Consider the following 22,133-nt stretch of genomic DNA (forward strand, 5'->3'; position numbering starts at 1 on the left):
AGTTGCGTCATACACATAAGTGCATCGTAAGACTGATGTAACCCTTTTCAAATGCTAAAAACTGTATCAAGCGTTAATTCAGAAATAACTTAGTTACTTATAACAAGACTCGCTTATTTTTGATGACATGATGACATGGGATTCTGGGGATGACTGGATGGTTATGCTTCCACATTTAGAAGTTTAAATAATTAAGTCAATGTTAACGTAACCATTATGGAGTGGGGTAGAGTTTTGTTGAAATTGAAATTTGACGATGCACGTATTTTCTATAGCTAGATTTTTTCACGTAATATTAGATATCGAAGTTACAATTGTAACTGCAGATAAGGGATTCCGACGCAGTTTGTGGGTTTAGGATGTCAATGCAGTTTGCGGGTTAGGGTTGTGTAACACCCGCACTGTGTCGTTCACCTACGCGGCACCGGGATGATACGCGTTGGTCTCTAGGTCGAACCGGCAGCGTCTCCAGGCGCAGCAGAACCTGGCCTTGCGAGTGATCGTGGGGGCTGGTCGCTACGTCAGGAACGACGTGTTGGAGCGCGACCTTAAAATGCAGTCCGTGGAGGAGTTCGTGGTCCGCCTCGCTCGCTCGATGTACGAGCGGGCTAAGGCCGGACCACACTCCCACCTACAGGGGTTCGCGCCCCTTCACGATCGACCACCTGAGGAGCGGCCGCTTCCGCGGGAGCTCCCAGGGTTGGTTCCTGCCTCTGACCATCAGGAGGGGGACTGCCAGCTTGGTAATTTGACAGAGTCCCGTACCCCCCGCTAAACAGCGGGGTTGGTAAAATTTTAATGTTGTCTCATTATATTATGATATTATTAATAATATTATATTATTATGAAAGAATATTAAAAAATCCGGGGGGTATTTACCCCCTTGAGAATTTGCCCGGGCAAAGAGGGTACCCTCGAGACCCGAATAATCCCTACCCACCCCCATATTGCAAACGCAGACGCGGCGGTATGAAGTCCCGTCTTGCTCTTGCTACTGTGTCGTATCCCTAACTTCCTAAGTAGTCTGTGGCTCTGTACCCGAATAGAACCAGTGGCCAAAGACTTTCATATCCGCATGACATGACTGCATTGCTGCATTGTATAGTGCGTATTGCGTATATATAATTATATACTGTGTAAATGCAGATTTTTTTATTTTGTGGGACCAACCTACGCAGCGCTTGATCATAAAGAATTACGATAAGTATATACAAAGTAAAAGATATTTATATTTTTTATTAGCTTACAAATTTTCGATATACGATATAAAATGATGGAGACTTAGATTTAAAGGATAATAAAATGTGTTTTATGACTTTTTTTTTACAAAATCTATTAGCACCTATATGTATTTTACAGCATCTATGAATGGAATCCATCTAATACTTACCAACTTTATTATAATATATTTAAACGATAAAAATCAAAGCAGTGAAATTCGTAACATTACATACCTATGAATTTAATGCAACTACGAGTACATGGTATAAAATCTAATTCTAAAAAAGTGGTACATACTTGCCTTTTTACTTACTTTTAAAATCCAGTACCTTTTGTTTTTAAACATTACATAAAAAATAATAAATTATAAATAAAAAAAAAAAAACTCTTGCCTCACCTGCGATTCCGCTGAACATTTTTACTGTTTAAAAATAAAACCACTCTAAACACAAAGTTTTAATTCACTAATTATAAACTTTGCGCAGACTTAAAATAACGAATTACGTTGACAGAGTCACCGATTAATGCAACCTTCAAATCAAAATAATGAGAACGCTTCGCGAAACACAAGAGAGAACCGTAGGAATCCGATTTCCAGCGAAAACTGTTTTTCTTGAAGCTGATTCGGTGAATAGAAACGCATTGGCCAATGTAATCGGCGTATTTTTATCTATGACGTCATCACTTTGGGCGACTTTGGCTCTAACAGCGTTTCGTTATTGCTGTTGATTATTTAGGTATGTGGCAACACCTTCCAAGGTTTTATAACTCTAAATGTAAATGTAACATTTTAAAACCTATACTTATTGGCATTTTAAAACATGACTCTATAGATTAAAACAGGAATAACAAGAATATATATTTCAAACACCATTAAGGCCGCTTCACACTCGGTAAAATAGAGTTCTATAGTATTAACCTACATAATCTGTGGAGAGTAAGACCTTGTTGCCTAGCAACGACAATACAAACAATTTTCATAAAATGTCAATAATACGATTTGTTATTCCTTGATTCAAGTGGCGATATGCTCCATAGTTTTGGCTACAGATGCAGGAATGTCGAAAGACAACGCTAATTTTCGGCTACTCGGCTCTCCTGTTAATCTTTCGTACCGAAGTAAGAGGAAGGAAGATAGACGAAATCGAAATCGTCCACGTTCAGCCTTACAAAACTCAATAACGCCGGTAAATACATTCAATTTTAATATTTTATTCAATAACAGAATACTCTAATCAAGAAATTTGTAGTAAATAGTGCTCAGTGTAATATGAAGCCTCCGGTTCTTACTTTTATTTAGAATATCCTCATTTTCTGTTACTTTAATTAAATAATTTTGTAAATAAAAAGGAATCCATAATCTTAATTAGTGTGTAACATCACTATGGTAACTTAATTTTATCATTGATTCGTCATTAGTTAATGTGTAATAATTGGCTTAAATATAATGAGCTAAAAAGCTTAAAATCGAAGATTTAATCTTTACAAGTAGTAGAAACAGAAAAGTTGGGCGTAGCTGTGAATATTAGGTTTTATATACATGTCAAAATATAAAAACATTTAAAAAAACAAGTTTTTATGTTGCCGGTTTGTGCCAATCACAGCTGATGTCAGTGATTTATCAATTATGTCAAATTTATTATAAATTATCTATTTATTTAAAGTAATATTATGATAAAATGTTACAGGAAAATCAGGAGAGATTCAAAAGGCCCTTCTCTGCAGATACCAAGGATCGGGGCCCTTCTACCAGGAGCTTCTTAAAGTCCTTCAGTGCTGACTTACTGCAGTCTTATAATAGTAAGATATCATTAGCTATACAAGTATCCTTTATTGCAAAGAAATCAAAAAAAATGGGATGGCATTACATAACATTTGCAAAATTACAATAATTTAAAATAATTTTCTTGTTTATTCTAATGAAATAAGATCAGCAAACACACTGCAATTCACTTAATTTTATTTAATCACTGTCACATGGAGATATGTTTAATATACTCCTAATAAAATATGTGCAAAGATGCATTTGATTTGACCTTTGAAGGTAAAATTTAAAACCTAATATAGCCCTATGAATCAGGACTGCATATATTTTTCTCTTAAGACAGAAATGATGGTAGACTTATATACTTCTGATCACAGTCCTAATATTGCAGCATTTATGTAATTATGTAATTGTGCTTTTTTTATTCCAGATTCTCCTACAACTGTAAGAATTCTACCACCTACTGAAAAGCTACTTACTGTTAACCAATTGCCAAGAAACAGTAAGGAAATATGTAGTAATGCATCTGACTATGGTTCAGAAGACACTTTCATAAGTCTAGGAACTAAAATAAAAGCAAAGGCCCAATCCGGACCTAAAGGTAGGACTGCAAATCCTAGGAATCATTTAAAGTACAAGAATATAGCAAAGAAGGGTCGTAGAGGCATGGACAACACAATAAATGAAGATGCAAATCATGATTATGGCTTAGAAATTAAAATAACTGAAAGATCTTCAAGAACACCATCTCCTTCTAGAAGTAGAGCTATGTTTGATCAGCGTAGTCCCTCCCCTACCTTCAAGAATCGTTCCTGTGAGTCTTACTTCATTCCATTTGAAGATGCCAGTAAAGTTGGCGATGGTCTCACAGGTCGGGTATCCTTTGGACCGAAAAATGATAATTCAGATGTTGAAAGAGTTATAGATAACTACGCCCGCCGCTTATCAATGACTAAGCAACAACTCTCTTTAGTTGAAGAGGAATCTACTCAAGATTTAGAAAGCATTCCGTCTCATAACATGATTAGTCTCACTCCTGAGAATTCTCTAGTAGATGTACAGAGTGCCAAGGAACTAACGAGCAACAAAGATGGTGAGGCAGCTTTGAAAACCTATGTCGAAAATATACAAACTGATGATTTTGGCAAAAATTCAAGGCCTTTTGTGAATGAGACGCAAAATTATAGTAAATTTTATTCTGAGTTTCAAGCTAACACATCTAGTTTCTATCAACCAAAAATGTCTAGCACACTGATTCTTACTGATGCTTCATCTAAAGATTCCGGGTATACTGAGAGTGGATTAAAAGAAGATAAGTCCTTTATTCAAAACTATTCTCTCCCATCCACATCGTTTCTGCGCAAATCTAACTCGCAAGAAAAAATCACAGATCAACCCAAAAGTTTAGACAGTGTTTCTTCAAATAGCAATGATAAAAGCTACAGTAACATTCATCCTTCCGATAAGAAATGGGTGGAACCTTTGAATCATAGTCGTTTGCTATACAAAGATTTCTTCATAAGAAAGGAAGACAAACCAATCCCTCCACAAAATACTCCAGTTAAAAGTGACATTCAAATCCCCGGTATAAGTGAATTTGCTAATTCCACCAAAAACCAGCTTGATGATGACAATTTGCAATACCCTTCTTATCTTGTAAACAGCAGCACTAAAGCCTACACGTCAAAAGTAATTGAGGATTATAAAAACGAGTTAAAGGCTATTGATAACTTACACGATCTTACAATCAAAGATATTAAAACAGATGCCATCTCCCCAACCCCTCTAAATATTGATAAGATGTTTGAAGAGCATTCTTATGTTTTCACTGAACATAAACAAGATCTAAGTGATAATTCCCAGGAAAGTACAAATACAAGTGACGATATGACTTTAAATGACAAAAACGCTTTAGGGAATACTAAAAAAGACATATCGAAAGTAACGACTAAAGAACTGATACAAAACTACTTAAAAGTAAAGAGCGATTATGCTAAGGACAATACTTTTAAAAATCTAAGACGAAATGAGCGAAAAGTTAACAAACCTACATCGAAAATGGAAGAGAACCCAAATTATAAACAGGATTGGAATAATCGTGCCAACAAGAACACAGTTGCTAAAGGTAATGTGCCTGTTAATATACGCAACCAAACACAGCCACAAAAGAATGCCTTCAGCATGCGAGCTCCTCTTAGCGCCAGAATAGAGAGCGTTCAAAATGATAAAGACATTGATTCGTGGATGTCACTATCCGCTCCTTCGCCCAGAATTCTAGAATTAGATAAAATAGAGTCACTTGTGGAAGAACCACTCGAATCTCATCCAAAATCTTCTGACAGAAATACTGATATAAATGATGACCAATTTGCTGAAATAAAATCGAATCCCACACCAAAACCTCCGTCTCCGGTAAAGGCAATTGTACCGAAAGCAACAGAATTGAATACAAAGTCGACTGTACTAGATATATATTCAATGTTGAAAGAGATAGAAAGTTATGGAGATGGCCCAGTGGTCACAGCATCTAACATCAATACTGCTACATCTGAACTTAAGGAAGAAGAAAGGAACACATCGCCTAAAGATAACTTCATGTAAGTAATCTAACCTGAACTTTAAAATCATTTAAATTTTCTGTCCTTCAAGTGAAGTTATTATTAACAGATCGCACTGTTTTATGTTCTAGGGAAATATTTGAGTTCCTCGAAAAAGTGGAGCAAAGCGCTAATGATGCTTTATCGGTAGTTACTAGCACTACGCCACAAAATATTCCGAAGTAAGTCATTATTATTTGTTTATTAGTTAAAACATTCCTGTAGATGTTATTTCAGAAATTAATACCCAAGAAACTCGACCACTTGATCGAGGGGTCCGGGGTTGAAGTCCTAGGAACGCACCTCTAACTTTTCAAATTTATGTGCGTATTAGAAATTAATTATCATTTGTTAAACGGTAAATGAAAATATCGTGAGGAAATCTGCATACCAGAGAAATCTTAAAAAAAGTTTTCAAAAGGTATGTGAAGATACGCACTTGGCCAGCGCAGATGATATGGCCTAATCCTTCTCATTCTGACAGTAGACTCGTGCCCCGCAGTGGGGCAGTAATGATGATAAATTTAATTGCAAAAATGAAATGGTTCTAATGTAAATGTCATTTTGTAACTTCTTGTACGACAGGCTCGAAGCACTGTTAAAGCTACCGCAGACAGAGTTAGCACAAAGGCTAGTCACAGCTTCCCTTCAGCTGGAGGAGCGCTCCTGCTGCATCGCATTGTTGCAGGAGAGCCTCACCAATCATAAGGAACAGGTATCTAAATCATATCAACTTTTATTATTTGTTTATATCAAATTGAACTTTGGAGCAATATAAAAGACTGGATATGTGACGTCATTTCTCAAGAAGCTGGTGCTTCTTTTTACTATTATAATAAGAGGACTCTTTAAGGTACTTTTAAAGACTTGATAATATTTGTCTTAAAATAGATCTTATAGCAAAAGATAAAGCTCTGAAGGAGAAGTGACACTATAAATTTAAAATGTTTCAGATGATAAACAAAGTGAGCAACTTGGAAAAGCAATCTAATCGCAACATAGCGAAAGTGAAACAAGAGTGCGAGGAAACCATCAAAAGACATCAGAACTTCATTGATCAGGTGAGTTGTTTGTTCAATCATTGTTTTTTGTCTGCACATTTTATATATGCTAGAAGTAGTAAATGGGTTTGTAGTTTACCTGATATTGGCTGTTCACTGGTACTTATCGATGCTATTTACCAAATACAAATAGGTCCAGAATTCACTTGGAAAACACATATTTATACGTAATCACAGTCAACCCAGAACACACCAGTGCTAAATGTTGATGCTATAAAAATAATCACAATATTGTATTGAAACCAAAGGCAAACCACCCGAAATTTTCCCACTTTTGACATAGCCATAATAAACTATTCGCAGCTGATCAACGACAAGAAAACCCTTAACCACCGCATAGAACAATTGGTAGACGAACGTCGATCTCTGGAGGAGAGATGGAAGCGTTCTGCACAGGCGCTCGAAGACCGCTACAAGCTGGAGCTACGGAACCAACACGACAAGATGGCGGCAGCACAACAGGTATTGTTATAATATAGCAGTAGCAGACGAGCATGCAGTACACCTAAGTAAGTAACGCTTAACACTGCTGTTATTAGGCAGAAATAGGTATTGCGGTGGTGTCGCCAGAGTCGAACCACAGTGTGTTCTACCACCTTAATGTATTACCATCAACCCAATATTGTATCACTGAGCAAACCTATTCAGGTTTCGAGCAGATATAAATTTCATACTTTTTATAATGATGAAATATAGATGAAGGTGAGGTTAGGTTAGGTTATTTTAAAATATTAATATCAGTATTACCACTACCACTCTTGTTTATTTTTAGGTTGCAAGGCAACGCTGGGTCCGTCAGAAAGCTGAAAAAATAAAAGTAAGTAAGAAACATTTAAACATTTAGCTGTGGTATATGAAGATAATGTCAATTTGCAACCTAAAATCGAAAGTTCTACTATTTTTATTTTTTATAATATAGGGTCAGCAGACGAGCATGCAGTCCACCACAGATCATGGTCACAGATGCGCCGCTACTCCTGAGGACTAAGTTGGAACACCTCTGAAAAGTATGTCTCCCTTATCAAACCAGAACACAGCAGCGTTTAACACTGCTGTTATGAGGCAGAAGTAGGTGCGGCGGTGGTGCCGCCGGAGTGCAAACCACAAAGGGTTCTACCAATTATGATGTTATTGGTAATCGTAAAATAATTTATTTCCAGGAACTAACAGTAAAAGGCCTCGAAGGAGAACTCCGTGAGATGGCCGAGCGTCAACAGAAAGACATATCTGATCTAAAGATGTTCCACGCTGAACAAATAGGTCGCGCGAACGCCAAACACGCCGCGGAGTTGGAGGAGCTCAGGAGGAGCTTGGAACAGGAGAAGGAGGCTGCGCTGGTGAAGGAGAGGCAGCTAGCTAGCTCCAGGTAAGTGGGAAAGAGATAGAGTCAGTAGAACAAGAAATTAATTGAATAGTATATATTACACACATATTAGTACAAAAAAGATGCAGAGAAAATTGGTTTGAAAGTGATAAAATTCTTGATGATTCGCATCTGGAAGCACCACTGCCACAGAAATAGTTCTGCATTTTATTATTATTCTAGTTTGATGATTTTGAATACTTATACGTGATTTTGCACCTTATTCCTTAGATGTGTCAAAGCTTCTGAGGCCATCCTCAGAAGCCAATCCAAATTCTACCTAAGGTTTATCACAGATGCCTATATACCCATTAGTGGCAGTGCTCATTCACCAATAGCCTGTACAAGCCTATATAAAATGTATATTTGCTTTCAAGTAAAATGTATATTGGTACTTCACCATACGTCACTACTTCATTTAACTCTGCTAACTTTCAGGCTAGAGAAGCAAATACTGGAGCTGGAGTTGACATACCAAGAGCAGAGGACGCGGCTGATAGCGGATATGAGGGCCGAGAACGATCGCGCTGCTGCTGAACTCACTGGCAAGGAGAAAGCACATCGGCAGGAGCTCGGTAATGTAGACAAAGATATAGGTTAGAAAGAAGATCGAAACATAGGTTGATTTGTTTGTTTGAATACTTTTTTTTACTTCTAAACCAAATAAGTAAGGTACATTATTAGCAATGGAATGGATTAGCAATGGTATATTATTAGCAATGGATTTTTACTTATTTACCAAAGATTCAAATTAACGAATCTTGATTTTTGGCAAATGTCGATCGAATTTTGAATTTCATCATTCTGCCTATTAGAATCAGAAAATATCTTCAAAATTCGCCCAAATCCGATCGTTGTAAGGCAAAATTAGATGCACTAATTATTAATACCGGTATGTTATCATAGTAATTAATGTTACTTGTAAATTAACATTAAGCTCTTGTTATAGACAAATGGAAAGAGGAGCAAGAAAAAATGTTACAAACGAAACGGTCCAGGTTAGAAGAAGATATATTGAAGGAGAAGGAAAAGCTTGAGGTAATATTAAACATATCTCGATTTGAACTTATTTTACATCAGTAAATGACAAATTCATCTTCATATAGTATAATGGCCTGAACTGCTTCGAGAAAGGAATGCCAAGCCTGCCAAATCAAACTTTTTTGCTTGACTTGGCGGGATACTGCCGTGGCCTGAAAGATGTGTATTGTGTTAAAAATATTTCACTCTTTTTAACACCTTATTATGACTTCCCGTTTAAAATTGTAAGCAATAAGCTATGTAAAAATATTAATACTCAGAAGAAACATAACCATGAAAGTATACAAAATGATAAACATAAAATATGTGAAAGTTAAATTAATTTATGTTACATCATACCAGGAACAAATAAGGCAAAAGAGTAAGCAGATGGAAGAAGAATTCGAGCAGTACAAGAAGGACTATGAAGCGGAGCAACAGGTGGTACTGAAGAAGAAAGTGACGGAGATAGCCGCACAGCACAAGCAGGAGCGGGACAGGGAGATCGAGAAAGCGATAGAGAGCATGGAGGCGGAGGCGCAAGCGGGACGGAAGGATCTGCAAGAGGCTTTGAGGTGAGTGAAGGAAAAGATGTATGAAATGAATACACATGTAAGAAAGAAAGAAAATTGGATTTAAGTAAGGTGTTTCTTGCGATAGAAGGGATTTGTTTAACACACGTCACTTTTCACTTTAAGATTGAACAATTTTATATTTTAATAAATATGTGACATTTATCAAATTACAATACAATACATAATTCATAGGTGTTTTATGAAAATAAAAATAAATGATAGTAATAGAAATCCATCTAATTAAAACGTAGTTTGGAATGTTTTGATCGTGATCGTGATTTGATTGAAAATTGTTTCAACCACCGTTTAGGGGACAATAGAGGGATTTTTGAGGTAATAAGATGTTAAAATTTTTTACAAAAGTAAATAAAGATTACAAAGCTTTATGAATACAATGACGTCTAGAATGATTAATGTGATGTATTCAATAATATACCTACAAATATTTTTTATAATCTCGCAGGAGAAACAAAGAGCAGTACGAAGCAGAGTTGAAAGAGCTCGGCGAGACCGAGCAGGCGACGCTCAAGCGGTACCAGGACGCCCAGGCGAGGATCCGACAAACCGAGGACCGCTGTAAGATACTAAAAATAACTTTTAGTGGTTTTATCTTTTCTTCTCACCTCGGAATTCTGTCCCAGGGCCGGATTTAAGGGAGGGCAACCGGGGCGGCAGCCCCGGAGCCTCCACAAAAGAGGGGCCCCCACAATAGGGACGTCGGATTTTTTTAAATTCCGACTAGTAAACACTAGTAAAAAAAAATATCTTTTCCTTTGATATTTTTTTCGCTGTTTTACCTTTATCTACAGTACTTTGTACAAACATGAATACTAGAAGAATCTACCTGCGTTTCACAATAAAATATTTATTGAAAAACTCAACTGAAAAAATTGATCATTTTATTCGGAAAATAATTTGGGACCAGGGGGCCTCCACTCCTTTGTTGCCCCAAGGCCTCTATACCTCTAAATCTGGCCCTGTCCTGTCCTATGTTAGTACCTATTTTTGCATTGAAACAAATTTGGTGTTTCGTTAACAACTTTGGTGTTAATCAAAAATGGAAGTGTAGAAGAATGTAGATACCGACTGAGTTTCACATTCAACGATCGTATTAGTCTTCAGAAGTGACAACACATCTATGATAGGCTTCTGGTAGTACCCTTGTCTCATCAGGGGTTGATTGGAATGTCCATGGGTGGTAGTTACCACTGATCATCAGCTTTGCCACTGCAATCTTACAAAAAAAAGGTTAAAAGGGTGTTTACAATTTAGCTGCATATTAGATTAAAGGAAACGCATTCAAAAACACACACTTACATATTTCTTTACATTTATTCAGGTGCAGAGTTGGAAGTGACAATAAGCCAGCTGGAGACAAGGAACAGAATTTTAACGGAGGTAAGTTTGATGGCCATTTTTATTTTTACATGGATGTGTCTCAAGCAATCCATCAATAATATTGATGATTGACGATCTAAATGATCATAGAATTCATTCATTAAATCGAAATGTAGCTATTCTTAATAGAATGACACACATCTATAGCTTTACTGTCTCGCACACTTCTGGAAGAAAACTGCATTTTAATAGCAACTTTTAATTAAATATGATGTTCTTGTTTGTTAGAAAAATATACAATTAGAAACTCGGGCTGAAGAAACTAGAGTTAGCTGTGAGGAGTCCTGGCGCTCTAAGGTAGACTCCCTGAAGAAGGAGATGGAAGATATGAAGAAGACCCACGAGGAACAGATGCATCAGCTCTATGCCAAGTGAGTTGTTTCTTTATATCACCTAGCATATACTACTTACAAGAGCTTTGTAATATATGTAAAATTGGCAGTACTCTTTGAGCTCGAACTGCCCGACCCTTTTGGTAAGGGAGACAGACTTTTCCGAGGCGTTCCAGCTTAGTCCTCAGGGGTAGCGGCGCATCTGTGACCGACCTCAGGTAGGGATATCTAATCCTATCTGGGGTTGATTACAGATGTCCATGGGCGGCACTAGCCACTTACCATCAGGTGGACTGCATGCTCGTCTGCTACTCTTATATTATATAAAAAAAAAAATACCAGCGACCCCGGGAAGGTCGTCGGTATGCGTGGTCGCATACCGTCATACACACCGTATGATGTGGCGAGCGCCAAGCTCACCTGGGCGGAGTCCAACGGAGCAACGCACTAAGAGGACTCAAGTTGCATTTCTTTGGAGATTTCGGAGGTCTCTACGTAGCGCCGAGAACGGCCATCGGGAGGGTTACAGTTTGGTAAGAATCCCACATAACCCAGTGTTGCTCCCACAACATCGGAATAATTATAATCTTGTTTAGGGTTCATTACAGGTACCCATTGATGGCTGTTGCCATTTATAATGAAGTGGACTGCATGCCCATTTGCTACTTAACATTATAATAAATAATACATAAATAATTATATAAATTTATTTCTTGCAATACAGAGTAAAGGTAGCAGTGGCCCGCAAGGACTCTGCGATCCAGGCGTTGACAAGAGAAGCTGGTAAGTACCAGGAGAAGATAACACTACTGGAACAGAAGTTGCAACAACAGCGAAAGGATTTTTTGAAACATAAGTAACACAAGCATTGTACAAGCCAAAGGTGCCAATGGTGCCAATATAAGAAATAACTGAACAAGAAATATAGATAGAGTCCGCGCCAAACTGCTCCTAGTCCGCGCGGAATATAGAAACGAGTCGCGTCGCAATAGCAAATTGTATATAATAGCGGGATGAAGACAGCGCGGGATTGCCTCTCTGACTGACACCTGCGCGCATCAGAGCGGACTTGAAATTTGGCGCGGACTATAATAATAGTATGACATCTCATGGGATGCAGATTTGTAATTATTTGACACAAGATATCTTATAACTGTCTGAAAATAATGCAAATAATTATTAAGCCACCTTTGTGTAGATAGCCCAGGAAGTATTACGATTTTTTTAAAACATAAATACTTTTTTTGTTGTCAAGTAAGTACCTGAAAAGGTTTTGGGTTAATCTATTATTGGAATTTTGGCAAAGGGAGATCTCCCGCCGGGCTAGGTGATCATGCCCGAGGAGCGGCCGTGCTCCGACACTAATTTCGGAAAATAAAAGTTCACTACATTTGCAAGATATTTAGAAAACTTCGATAGCGTGATTCTGAATACTCGTAGCGCCATCTTTTGACGAATAGTAGGGGGCCACAGAACTGTTGGATTTATTCAAGGATATATATATATTTTTTTTATAAAATAGGAGTAGCAGTCCACCTGATGGTAAGTGGCTACTGCAGCCCATGGACATCTGAACCCCAGATAGGATTAGATATTCTTACCTGAGGTCGGGCACAGATGCGCCGCTATCCCTGAGGACTGAGTTGGAACGCCTCGGAAAAGTCTGTCTCCCTTACCACACCCTTCAAAACGGAACACAGCAGCGCCGAACACTGCTGTTATTAGATAGAAATAGGTGTGGCGGTGGTGCCGCCGGAGTCGAAGCACTAAGGGTTCTACCACCAAATATATCCTTTGAGATAGCCTATTCTTGTAATTACATCATCTGATAGATGAGGGGTTTTAGGTACCTGTTGATACTGGTGGGGTAGAAATCTTTTTAAAAAAAATTGGTCTATAGCAAGAATCGTAGTCTTGGGCTATGGGATGAGTGTTACAAGCGTTATATTGATTACTACTGTCTAATACTCAGTCAACACCAATTACTTATATTAAAGCAAGCAGATTTATGGACATGTCATGCATGTTAAGTAGTAACTGCAGCCAAAATACTTTAAGTAGGTACTGTATTCAATTTAAGTAACCACTGAACTTGTCCAAATCAGTAACTGATCCAAATCAGTTACATTAGCATTTATAATTAAAGCATTATTCTAACATCAACACCTTTCAGAGTGCTCATATAACATTGTTGTCATAGGAATAAAATAAATTGTATACAAAAGGTTTACAGATGCATATATTTTTAAGAACAAAGAAAATAAAGTTTAAATTTATCAATTATTTATTGCTAATAAAACTAATAAATACATTAACATTTAAATTTCCTTGTTCTCTCCATTGTCATACATGATTCTAATAACTTTTAATAGCTCTCCTAAATTCTTGCCAGTTTTTGCCGATATTCCTATTACATCCATTTCTCCTTTTAATTTCTCATAGTTTTTCATCCCCTCGGGCAAATCGATTTTGTTAATCACTATACATTTGGGTCTTTTAGTTAAATTTTGATTATATTGTCCTATTTCAAAGATCAAGGTGTTGTACTGCTCAATCGGGTCTGAGGTGCCATCGAGAAGGAAAATAAGACCCGTACACCTTTCAGTATGCTTAAGGAACTGAATACCCAAACCATAATTTTTATGTGAGCCTGGTATCAAGCCGGGTAAGTCTGCAATAGCGACTTGCTCATAGTCATCATACGGTATCATGCCAATGTGTGGTCTGAGAGTTGTGAACGGATATGGTGCTACAGTTGGCCTAGCTCTCGTCAATGCTCGCAGCAATGTACTCTTCCCAGCATTTGGAAAGCCGGCCAGCCCTAAATGTGCCATTGAGCGCACTTCAAGAGTGTAGAAGTTTGACTCTCCAATAGCACCATATTCAGCTATATCTGGAGCTTGTTGTGTGTCGGTGAGGAAGAACTTGTTTCCGCGCCCGCCGGCGCCGCCCCGTGACGCGATAAACATGGCGCCTTCCAAATTTAAATCACCTACGACACGACCAGCGTCATCTTTTATAATTGTACCTATAGGCACTGGTATGACAATATGCTGTGCGTTCTTGCCGGTGCAATCCTTGTTGTCGCCTCGCTCGCCATGTTTCGCCTGTATCACCGAGTTGATATGGTTGAGACTCTTCTTTGAGTTGGAAGCTTGAAATATCACATGACCGCCATGCCCTCCGTCGCCCCCGTCCGGTCCGGCGTGGTCCTTGCACCAGGCGCTCAAGAAAGAAATACAGCCGTCACCACCATTACCACCTACAGTCCTCACTCTATAAGAATCTATATAAAATTGAACAGTGTTCCGCGTAGATTTCGCTTTTAAACTCCTTAAAGCTTTCGGTACGTAATCATTGGAATAACATCGGATACTCAAGTTCTTGGTTGCGATCTGAACACCTCGGAATAGTTTTATAAGCTGCATTTTTATATTTTTTGGTTATATGTTCATGTTTACGTTCAATAATAATAAGGAATATCGACTTAATATAATTTGACATTTGACACTGAGAATTGACATTTGACATCAGTATCAATTGCAATGACATTGACATACTTGACATTTCTACGACAAAATGTAGCACAGATAAAAACTGTAGATATACTCGTTTAGTCTTCCTTTTTTTCTTCAGGGAAACAATTATAATGTTGCTATGTTGTCAAAAATAAAAAGTGGAAAAGTTAAAAATGTAATGAAAATGTGAATAGGGAATATGCACATTTTTATTTTATTATTTTAAACCACTTATCACATCGTTTTAACATAGTAAAAAATATAAACAATTTTATTAGTGATTAAAATATTTTTTTAAAAATTATTTAAAGTATCAATAAAATTTGACACATTTGAACGCCGCCATTTAACGCGCTCTTTGAATGACGTCACGTAGCGTGATTTGTATTAATATTGATGATAACTGTATGCACATAAAGGTATTATTAAACGTTTTCAGGTTTCATCGCTATTTACATCATGGGAAAGGCTAAATAACCATTTTTTAAATATTTCCAAGAGTATTGTGCAAAACCACTACTATAAATACATTATATAGTGTTTTTTCTTTTGCAAAAGATGCGAAAATACGAAAAATGTGGTGCAAGATTATAGGAAACAGATATAGTATCTCCAAAATCGCATTAACATTTGTATTTACTGTAACAAACAATGATTTTAGGTAAATGATTTTAAAATATTGCATTGATCATCTACTTCGTTAGGTACTTATCGATTTCTACAACAAATACTATCATTTGAAACACACAAAATGCATTATAATCTATTATAATATTATAAAGATAGGTGAAGATAGGTGCTTGGTTGAAGGTGGTAGAACCCTTTGTGGTTCGACTCCGGAGGCACTACCGCCACACCTATTTCTACCTAATAACAGCAGTGTTAGGTGATGCTGTGTTCCGGTTTGAAGGGTGTGGTAGGAGACAGACTTTTCCGAGGCGTTCCAGCTTAGTTCTCAGGGGTAGCGGCGCATCTGTGGCCGACCTTAGGTGGGAATATCTAATCCTATCTGGGGTTGATTACATATGTCCATGGGCGGACTGTATGCTCGTCTGCTACTCCTATATTATAAAAAAAAGAATATTAACATAATAAGTTATGATCAGTTAAATATTTCCGAATTGACCTATGCATAAAAACCAGTTTATTCATTTTGCATATTTTAGGTAAATAGTCCGATTGTGCTTTGACAAAACTACTTTCAATCATTGTTCTTGATTATTCCTAATAATACTATGTAGAAAAATCGCACTAGGTAATAAATAACACTGTAGGAATATAGACAAAAACAATTTTTCTCTCAAACAGTTTGAATATCGACGCCGATAAACATCGTAACACGCTATGTGACGTCATTTTTCGATTCGACCAATGGGAATGCGTTTTGCAAATTTGAATTTCGCGCGCATAATTTACGATTTTTGATTAAAGTTTTAAACAATTTAACACGAAATAAAGAAAAAATAATGGTTTAGATGTAATTTCAGGACCGTAATGTACCAAGGAAAAAAATAACAAGCAAATCTAAATCACATGCATATTCCCTATTTATATATATATTTATTTTTACAAAAATAAAAGTAATCTTACTAATTATCTAAAAATAAGTATATATTTTAGAATTTGCATATCATATACAATTACTTCAAATCATAATTACAGTGATTTATAGTCACTGTCATCATCCCCATTGAATCGCTCATGAATCCGACAACGGACTGTTCCTGAAAATCGCTACACGCACATAAAAGTTTGTCGGAGTATATATTACCGTGTCTGCGAAGCCCCGTACCGGCTTCTGGCCGTCTGTAAATGTAGTGATGCAGCATTTCATTGATGGTGGTAGACTCCATAAGACTATGACTTTCTTTTATTACGCATAAAGAGACATCATGTTACTAGTTACATACCGTAATAGAAATTAAGAAATAGATACCAAAGATGGGCCAAACTTTTGTATTTAATAATTTATTGTTTTTTTTAATTGATTCGTAGTTTGTATTTATTGCATTACCATAGTAAATTATTATTGTTTTAATATAGTATTTCTTTTGTGTAGCTTAACGTACCTGCTTAAGTTCGTACATGATATTAAACTTATCTTTGTATAACTTAAAATTATCTCCGTCCAATAAAACTAGTGTAAAATAATTTATTTTGTTTAATTGTTAACTATTAGTATGTAGTTAGTAGCTAGCAGTCAATTTATTTATAGCTCTTTCTCGTGTTTTAATGAATATTTAAAGTTGAGTTCTTAATATTCTTAATCATGTCGGTACAAATTTATTTTCAATAAAATTTTGTTTAATTATGAGATTTGTTTTATTAATGACCTCATTTACTCGTACAGTAACTAACATAATTAAATAATGCCTGAAATATGCAGATGGACGTGAGTTTAAGAAATGGTTTTAAAATGACAACACAACACAAATAAATTTAAAATATTTTTTAACTCTATATAAAAACAATAAAATACCGAACAGGTAAATCCTTAAAGCTATATCTCTATGGGACGCAGATAATACTGAAGGTACACATAATGTACAACAACAATTTATATAAAATTATGTGACATATACATTTAAATATATCATAATATATTTTACTATTTACAAACCTTTTATCACACCAAACGTAGACAACTTTAATAACAATTTTAAAGTACTAAGGAGTAAACAATAGAATTCAACTTTATAGTTTATCATTACTTGAAAAATGGTTAAAACAATAAAAGTGATCTACATATAATTTCGTCACCACGGTCGCCACATTTCATTACTATTAGAAGGACCCTGGACCGGCGATTTTGAACTTGTATCTGCTTCAACCTTGTCTTTCACTTCACGTTTTGGACTTTCAGGTTTTGTTGAACTAGACTGAGCTAAGGACTCAGCAGTATGACTTATCACAGTCCTTGGTAATGGTGTCACCAAAATGGTCTGAAACGGCGGCCTCTCGCCTACTGAAGGTATACTTTCTGGTATCGTTAGTTTTCGCTCTGGATAACTGGGGATTCGTTCAGGAATTCTTCTAAAGGCTGATTTTCCGTGCTCCGTCTTCGATGTCAATATTTCCGGTTGGCTTATTCTCTCTTGAACAGTAACAATGTTTATACGTTCAGAAACAATAGTTTTCCTTTCTGGCTCAAGCCGTATGTATTTTGACGCAGGTCCTAAAGGTTCTGTGTGTCGTTTTAGTTTCTGTCGGATAGAGTAGTCGACTGCGGTCTTTGGAGACGCATCAATGCCGATCTTATAATTTTCTACGTCGATAACAATGGATAAGGGTTCCATATATCTCTTGTTTCTTAATGCCTCCTGTTTGAGTGTCTCTGGAGATATGGTTGTTGATGATACAGTCGCTTTCTGCTCGGGACTGGAGTCTTGATCTGATGCAGAGTGACTCGGAGGCGTTGGGAAAGGAAATGTTTGAACGGGTCGCGGAGGAGTTTCCAATTCCGTGGACGAATCACAAGCTGAATCACAGGAAAGAGGACTTAAAGGTGGGCTGGTTGGTCTTGTAGATTTGACGAAATGGAACGCACTCGGTCGCTCGTCGTCTAGTCGTAACGGATCCGGGACCAGTGGGTAGTCGGCTGGTTGAAGTCTATCCATTCCTGACAGACAGGTAGTGAGGTGGTTGCCTAGCCTGTAACGCAGGCCAGTGGGCACGTTAGCCAGCCGAGAGAGGTACCTCCTGACTTCGACCGCGCAGTCCCCGAAACCCGCTTTGAAACGATGGAGAACGGCCGGGTCAGCGGCGATTGCAGCGGCTAACTGCTGCCGTTGTAATGTTTGCAAATGCTTCACTGTTAACTCGAGGATGTCTGCCTTTTCGAGCTTGGAATGTCTGGCTGGCTGTAACAATAATTAAATTTGTTTAAATATTTATTTTAGGTACTTTAATATAATATTATGTGCAAATGAAGCAACAGCTGTGCAGTCAAATATATAGCAGATATTTTTCGTATATCCTTTGTGCGTAATATTATAGATTTTTATTTAGTCTGTCGACGTCGAGGTTTATTTCTAGATACATATAAGATTCTGGTCGTGAGTGTACCAACAATAAAGTTACGACTTTAACAACTAGGTCCTAATAGAAGTATAAAAAGTCGTAAATAACACTTACGTCTTTATCCATTGCGTCCATCAGGAGATCTTTCAGCTCATTCAAGCAATTGTTGATGCGAGCTCGCCTCTTCTTCTCCATTATAGGCTTGTTAGTCTAGAAAATAATATCACAGGTAAAATTATAGGAAATGTTTAAATAAAATCACTGATTGGAGAAAAAAATATGCTAGAAATGTGTTAATAGAAATAAATTAAAAATCTATTGAATCCTCTGAAAAAATATAACTTGCGACAATGTTGCGCATGCGCATTGCACTGATACAGAAAATGTACTAGTTCTATCCCGGTGGATGAAAACTTCTGCATTTTCACTTATGTATTTTTGTTACATATTTCATTACAAAAAATACGTGTTTAATTTTATGTATATTAAATATAATTTACAAATTTTTTTTTAAAATTTAAAATCAAAACACTTGTTCAAAATTAAACAGTCATTTAGTGCTTTGGTAATTTTTAGGGGATTTTAATTTTTCACATAATTTGCATAACACAAATTTCACGTAATTTTCCATAAAAATAATCACCTTTCGCAACTCCGCTTTTGATAGCCCGATACCTGGTTCAGACATGAATCCAGTTTGGGAGTCATCATCTTCACTGCAAGGCATCACGTAATTCACAATTTTTAACTAATTTCACTAAGTTCTCACTGTGTCACCTCCGACAGCGTATTCAGGACTGACCGGGATAGAGTTAGAGCAAAACTTAAATTGCCCTCCATCCCTATTCATCCTGCTTTGAAGCGAAACGGTAAACACTCGCCGTCTCTGTCTAACGTAAGGGTTGGAACGCTGGGAACTGTATCGGAATGTTTTGTTTTCGTTCTGTCTCGCTCATCGCGGGAACCTGTTGTGAATGGCGCCTGTTGTTGGGGTATTGTTGAGTGTGTATATGTGGAGTTCGATTCCGGGTTGCGAAATTTATTATACTTGTTTTTTTGCTTATAATCACTTTAATGTTTTTATTTTAAAATATGAATATAAGTTATGAGTATACAGTAACTTGCAAAGTAACCTTTAATATTTTTGTAAATTTTGCAACGTACAAAAATTTTAAATTATTTATTAGGTATTTTAATTACATAATAATTATCTGTTATGTTGACAGGAAGAATAAGGATTTAGTGTTAAATACCTGCGTGGTTAAATATTTACTTACGTAATATTTTAAAATATTTTTCCATCTGCGTCTACATATTTTCACTTAATCAATAAATTAGTATAGATCACCAATAATACTGTCCTATGTTAAATTAAAATATCAAAAGTTAATAATAAATTTAATTAAATTTAAAATATTAAAAGTAAAGCTACATCCGTTGCCCCTTATCCTGTATAGTATGGGAATGCAGGACCGTACGCACGCTCATAAACATCCACAATTCGCGCCGTACGATCCGCCCCTAAAAAAACTGGTACTTTACTGAACCTTCCATCAAGTACGGAATTATTTTGTATGGAGTGAGTAAAATTTAAACAGCGATATTCATGTGTGCAACGTAGCGTAAAAGGTGAGTATGAAGTGGCGCGGTTTTTATACGGGGCTGAGTTAGGGTTGCTAACCGTTGTACTGTATTTCAAGTTTACGTACTATGCGCAAAATAAAGTTGTTTGTTATCATTATCAACATGTTCTATTTATTTTTAATCTCATGAATATAATAAAAAATAAAGTACGAGCAGATTGCGACAAAATACGTAAATTTTAAATAAATATCTAAATTAATTTATTTTTTGTCTTTTTGCAAATTTCTTAAATTTTATTTAATTAGTGTGTTTAATCCCTAATAGCTTCTGTTTTTCAGAGTCTTTAAGATGTTTTATCATACCTAAGCAAGAAAAAAAAGCGTGTTAAATAAAAAGGTAACTTGCATATTTTTCTCTTTTTTAAATTTTCTTATACCAAAAACCTTTTTGTATCTATCTACCTTTTCGTATCTCTTAGAGTTTATTCTGAAAAAATGTTGGCAACCCTATATATAGGTTAACTCGGTACTTCATACAGGGGTGTCGTTTAGTTCTCACGGTGTGTGGGAATGTGCTAAGGTGCAAGGGTAAGTCCGAAAGGTACTGCCGTTGTTTGAAACCATTCTGTAATTCCAATTTCAAATTGCACGGATTCGTGACATCGATGTTTATTTTTTTTTATTTGGTCTTTTGATGCTTGTCTTTGGTAATTTTTTTTCTTTTATGATTATTTTAAATATTATAAGTTTTGATTTTTAAGCTTTGCTGAAAACCCTAAATTAATTACTGGAACACATGGAATAACATAGAAATACCTGTTTTCAGGACAAAAGACATATAGTTTATGTATTTTTAATTAGCTATATAGTTATTTAATTACACGGTATAAATTAATTGTAATTTAGAAAAATTACTATAAATACATTCTAATTATAATGGAAATCCTTATTAATGAAAATACACGAAAGGTTAAATAAGACCAACGCTCTTAATTAAAAACTAAATTAAAAAAAAAACTGATAGACGCCGTTTTAATACAAACACTACATAACGTTTATAACGGCCCAGGTGTGTCTGGCGACCTTTGTTCCCATTGACATACCAACACATAAATTACATATTAATATTCAATTAGACCATTTCTCCCACGGTGTCCTGGCCAACCAACTTTGACCATCCCTGTTCATAGCAAAAACATCTTTATTGTCAGTTTAAAAAGGTTATAGATAGGTTAACTAGCCGCAAAAATATGATAGTCAAAACTCTGACCACAATTTTATTTTTTACGCTTTGAAAACTTTGGATTCCACTTAACTATTGTATCGATTAAGTTCAAAATCGTCTGCCAGTATTGCACATAAATAGTAGGGTTGAGTCCACATTAGCAAACATGCGATCGCGTGATGAGCCTAATGAATGGTGAATAATCGTCATCAGATGTCGCTGACGTGTAAACTAAAGTGGGGAGCCAGTGGGAATATTCTAAACATTTTATTTTTTATTTTGAAACCATCAGCGCATTGACCGAGTGCAGGATTCTGGGAATTTTCCGGTTGCTAGTTGCGGTTTTTGCGCTCCTAATTTAAGACAAGTTCAAAGACCTCTAAAACCTATAGTAATGTATTGGAAATTATAAAAGTAAGATCTTATTTAAAGGGAATTTTCGTCTTTTAACCTGT

General features: G+C 36.3%; 4 protein-coding genes across 53 annotated transcripts in view; 1 reads left to right on the top strand and 3 right to left on the bottom strand.

The window, feature by feature from the left end:
* LOC140757584 (uncharacterized) overlaps window positions 1–1,905 on the bottom strand; it is a 43,966-nt gene extending 42,061 nt beyond the window's left edge. For all 50 annotated transcript variants that reach the window (XM_073093356.1, XM_073093358.1, XM_073093391.1 and 47 more), the window contains exon 1: window positions 1,619–1,905. In XM_073093356.1, coding sequence (XP_072949457.1) covers window positions 1,619–1,637 — 19 coding nt within the window. In that variant the 5' untranslated portion in view covers window positions 1,638–1,905. The remainder of the gene's footprint in view (window positions 1–1,618) is intronic.
* Window positions 1,906–2,178: 273 nt separating this feature from the next.
* Window positions 2,179–13,578, top strand: dila (centrosomal protein dilatory). The gene is made up of 16 exons (XM_073093409.1): window positions 2,179–2,408; window positions 2,910–3,021; window positions 3,417–5,583; window positions 5,676–5,765; window positions 6,169–6,298; window positions 6,537–6,644; window positions 6,948–7,106; window positions 7,417–7,461; window positions 7,805–8,010; window positions 8,446–8,582; window positions 8,957–9,045; window positions 9,391–9,602; window positions 10,066–10,178; window positions 10,942–11,000; window positions 11,229–11,371; window positions 12,057–13,578. Exons 1-16 carry the CDS (start codon window positions 2,280–2,282, stop codon window positions 12,190–12,192), a joined length of 4,035 nt encoding a protein of 1,344 aa, XP_072949510.1. The 5' UTR covers window positions 2,179–2,279; the 3' UTR covers window positions 12,193–13,578.
* A 20-nt stretch (window positions 13,579–13,598) lies between these two features.
* On the bottom strand, window positions 13,599–14,836 carry LOC140757591 (mitochondrial ribosome-associated GTPase 2). The gene has a single exon (XM_073093412.1). It carries the CDS (start codon window positions 14,758–14,760, stop codon window positions 13,651–13,653), a length of 1,110 nt encoding a protein of 369 aa, XP_072949513.1. The 5' UTR covers window positions 14,761–14,836; the 3' UTR covers window positions 13,599–13,650.
* Window positions 14,837–17,284: 2,448 nt separating this feature from the next.
* Window positions 17,285–19,655, bottom strand: LOC140757590 (uncharacterized). Its single transcript, XM_073093410.1, has 3 exons — window positions 19,514–19,655; window positions 18,985–19,080; window positions 17,285–18,710 (listed from the first exon to the last, which is right to left on the bottom strand). Exons 1-3 carry the CDS (start codon window positions 19,595–19,597, stop codon window positions 17,607–17,609), a joined length of 1,284 nt encoding a protein of 427 aa, XP_072949511.1. The 5' UTR covers window positions 19,598–19,655; the 3' UTR covers window positions 17,285–17,606.
* Between the last annotated feature and the right edge of the window lie 2,478 nt (window positions 19,656–22,133).

Source organism: Epargyreus clarus, unplaced genomic scaffold (assembly GCF_041222505.1).
Source record: "Epargyreus clarus isolate Ecla_fem2 unplaced genomic scaffold, WU_Ecla_fem_2.2 ptg000004l, whole genome shotgun sequence".
In the NCBI taxonomy this organism is placed as follows: Eukaryota; Metazoa; Arthropoda; class Insecta; order Lepidoptera; family Hesperiidae; genus Epargyreus; species Epargyreus clarus.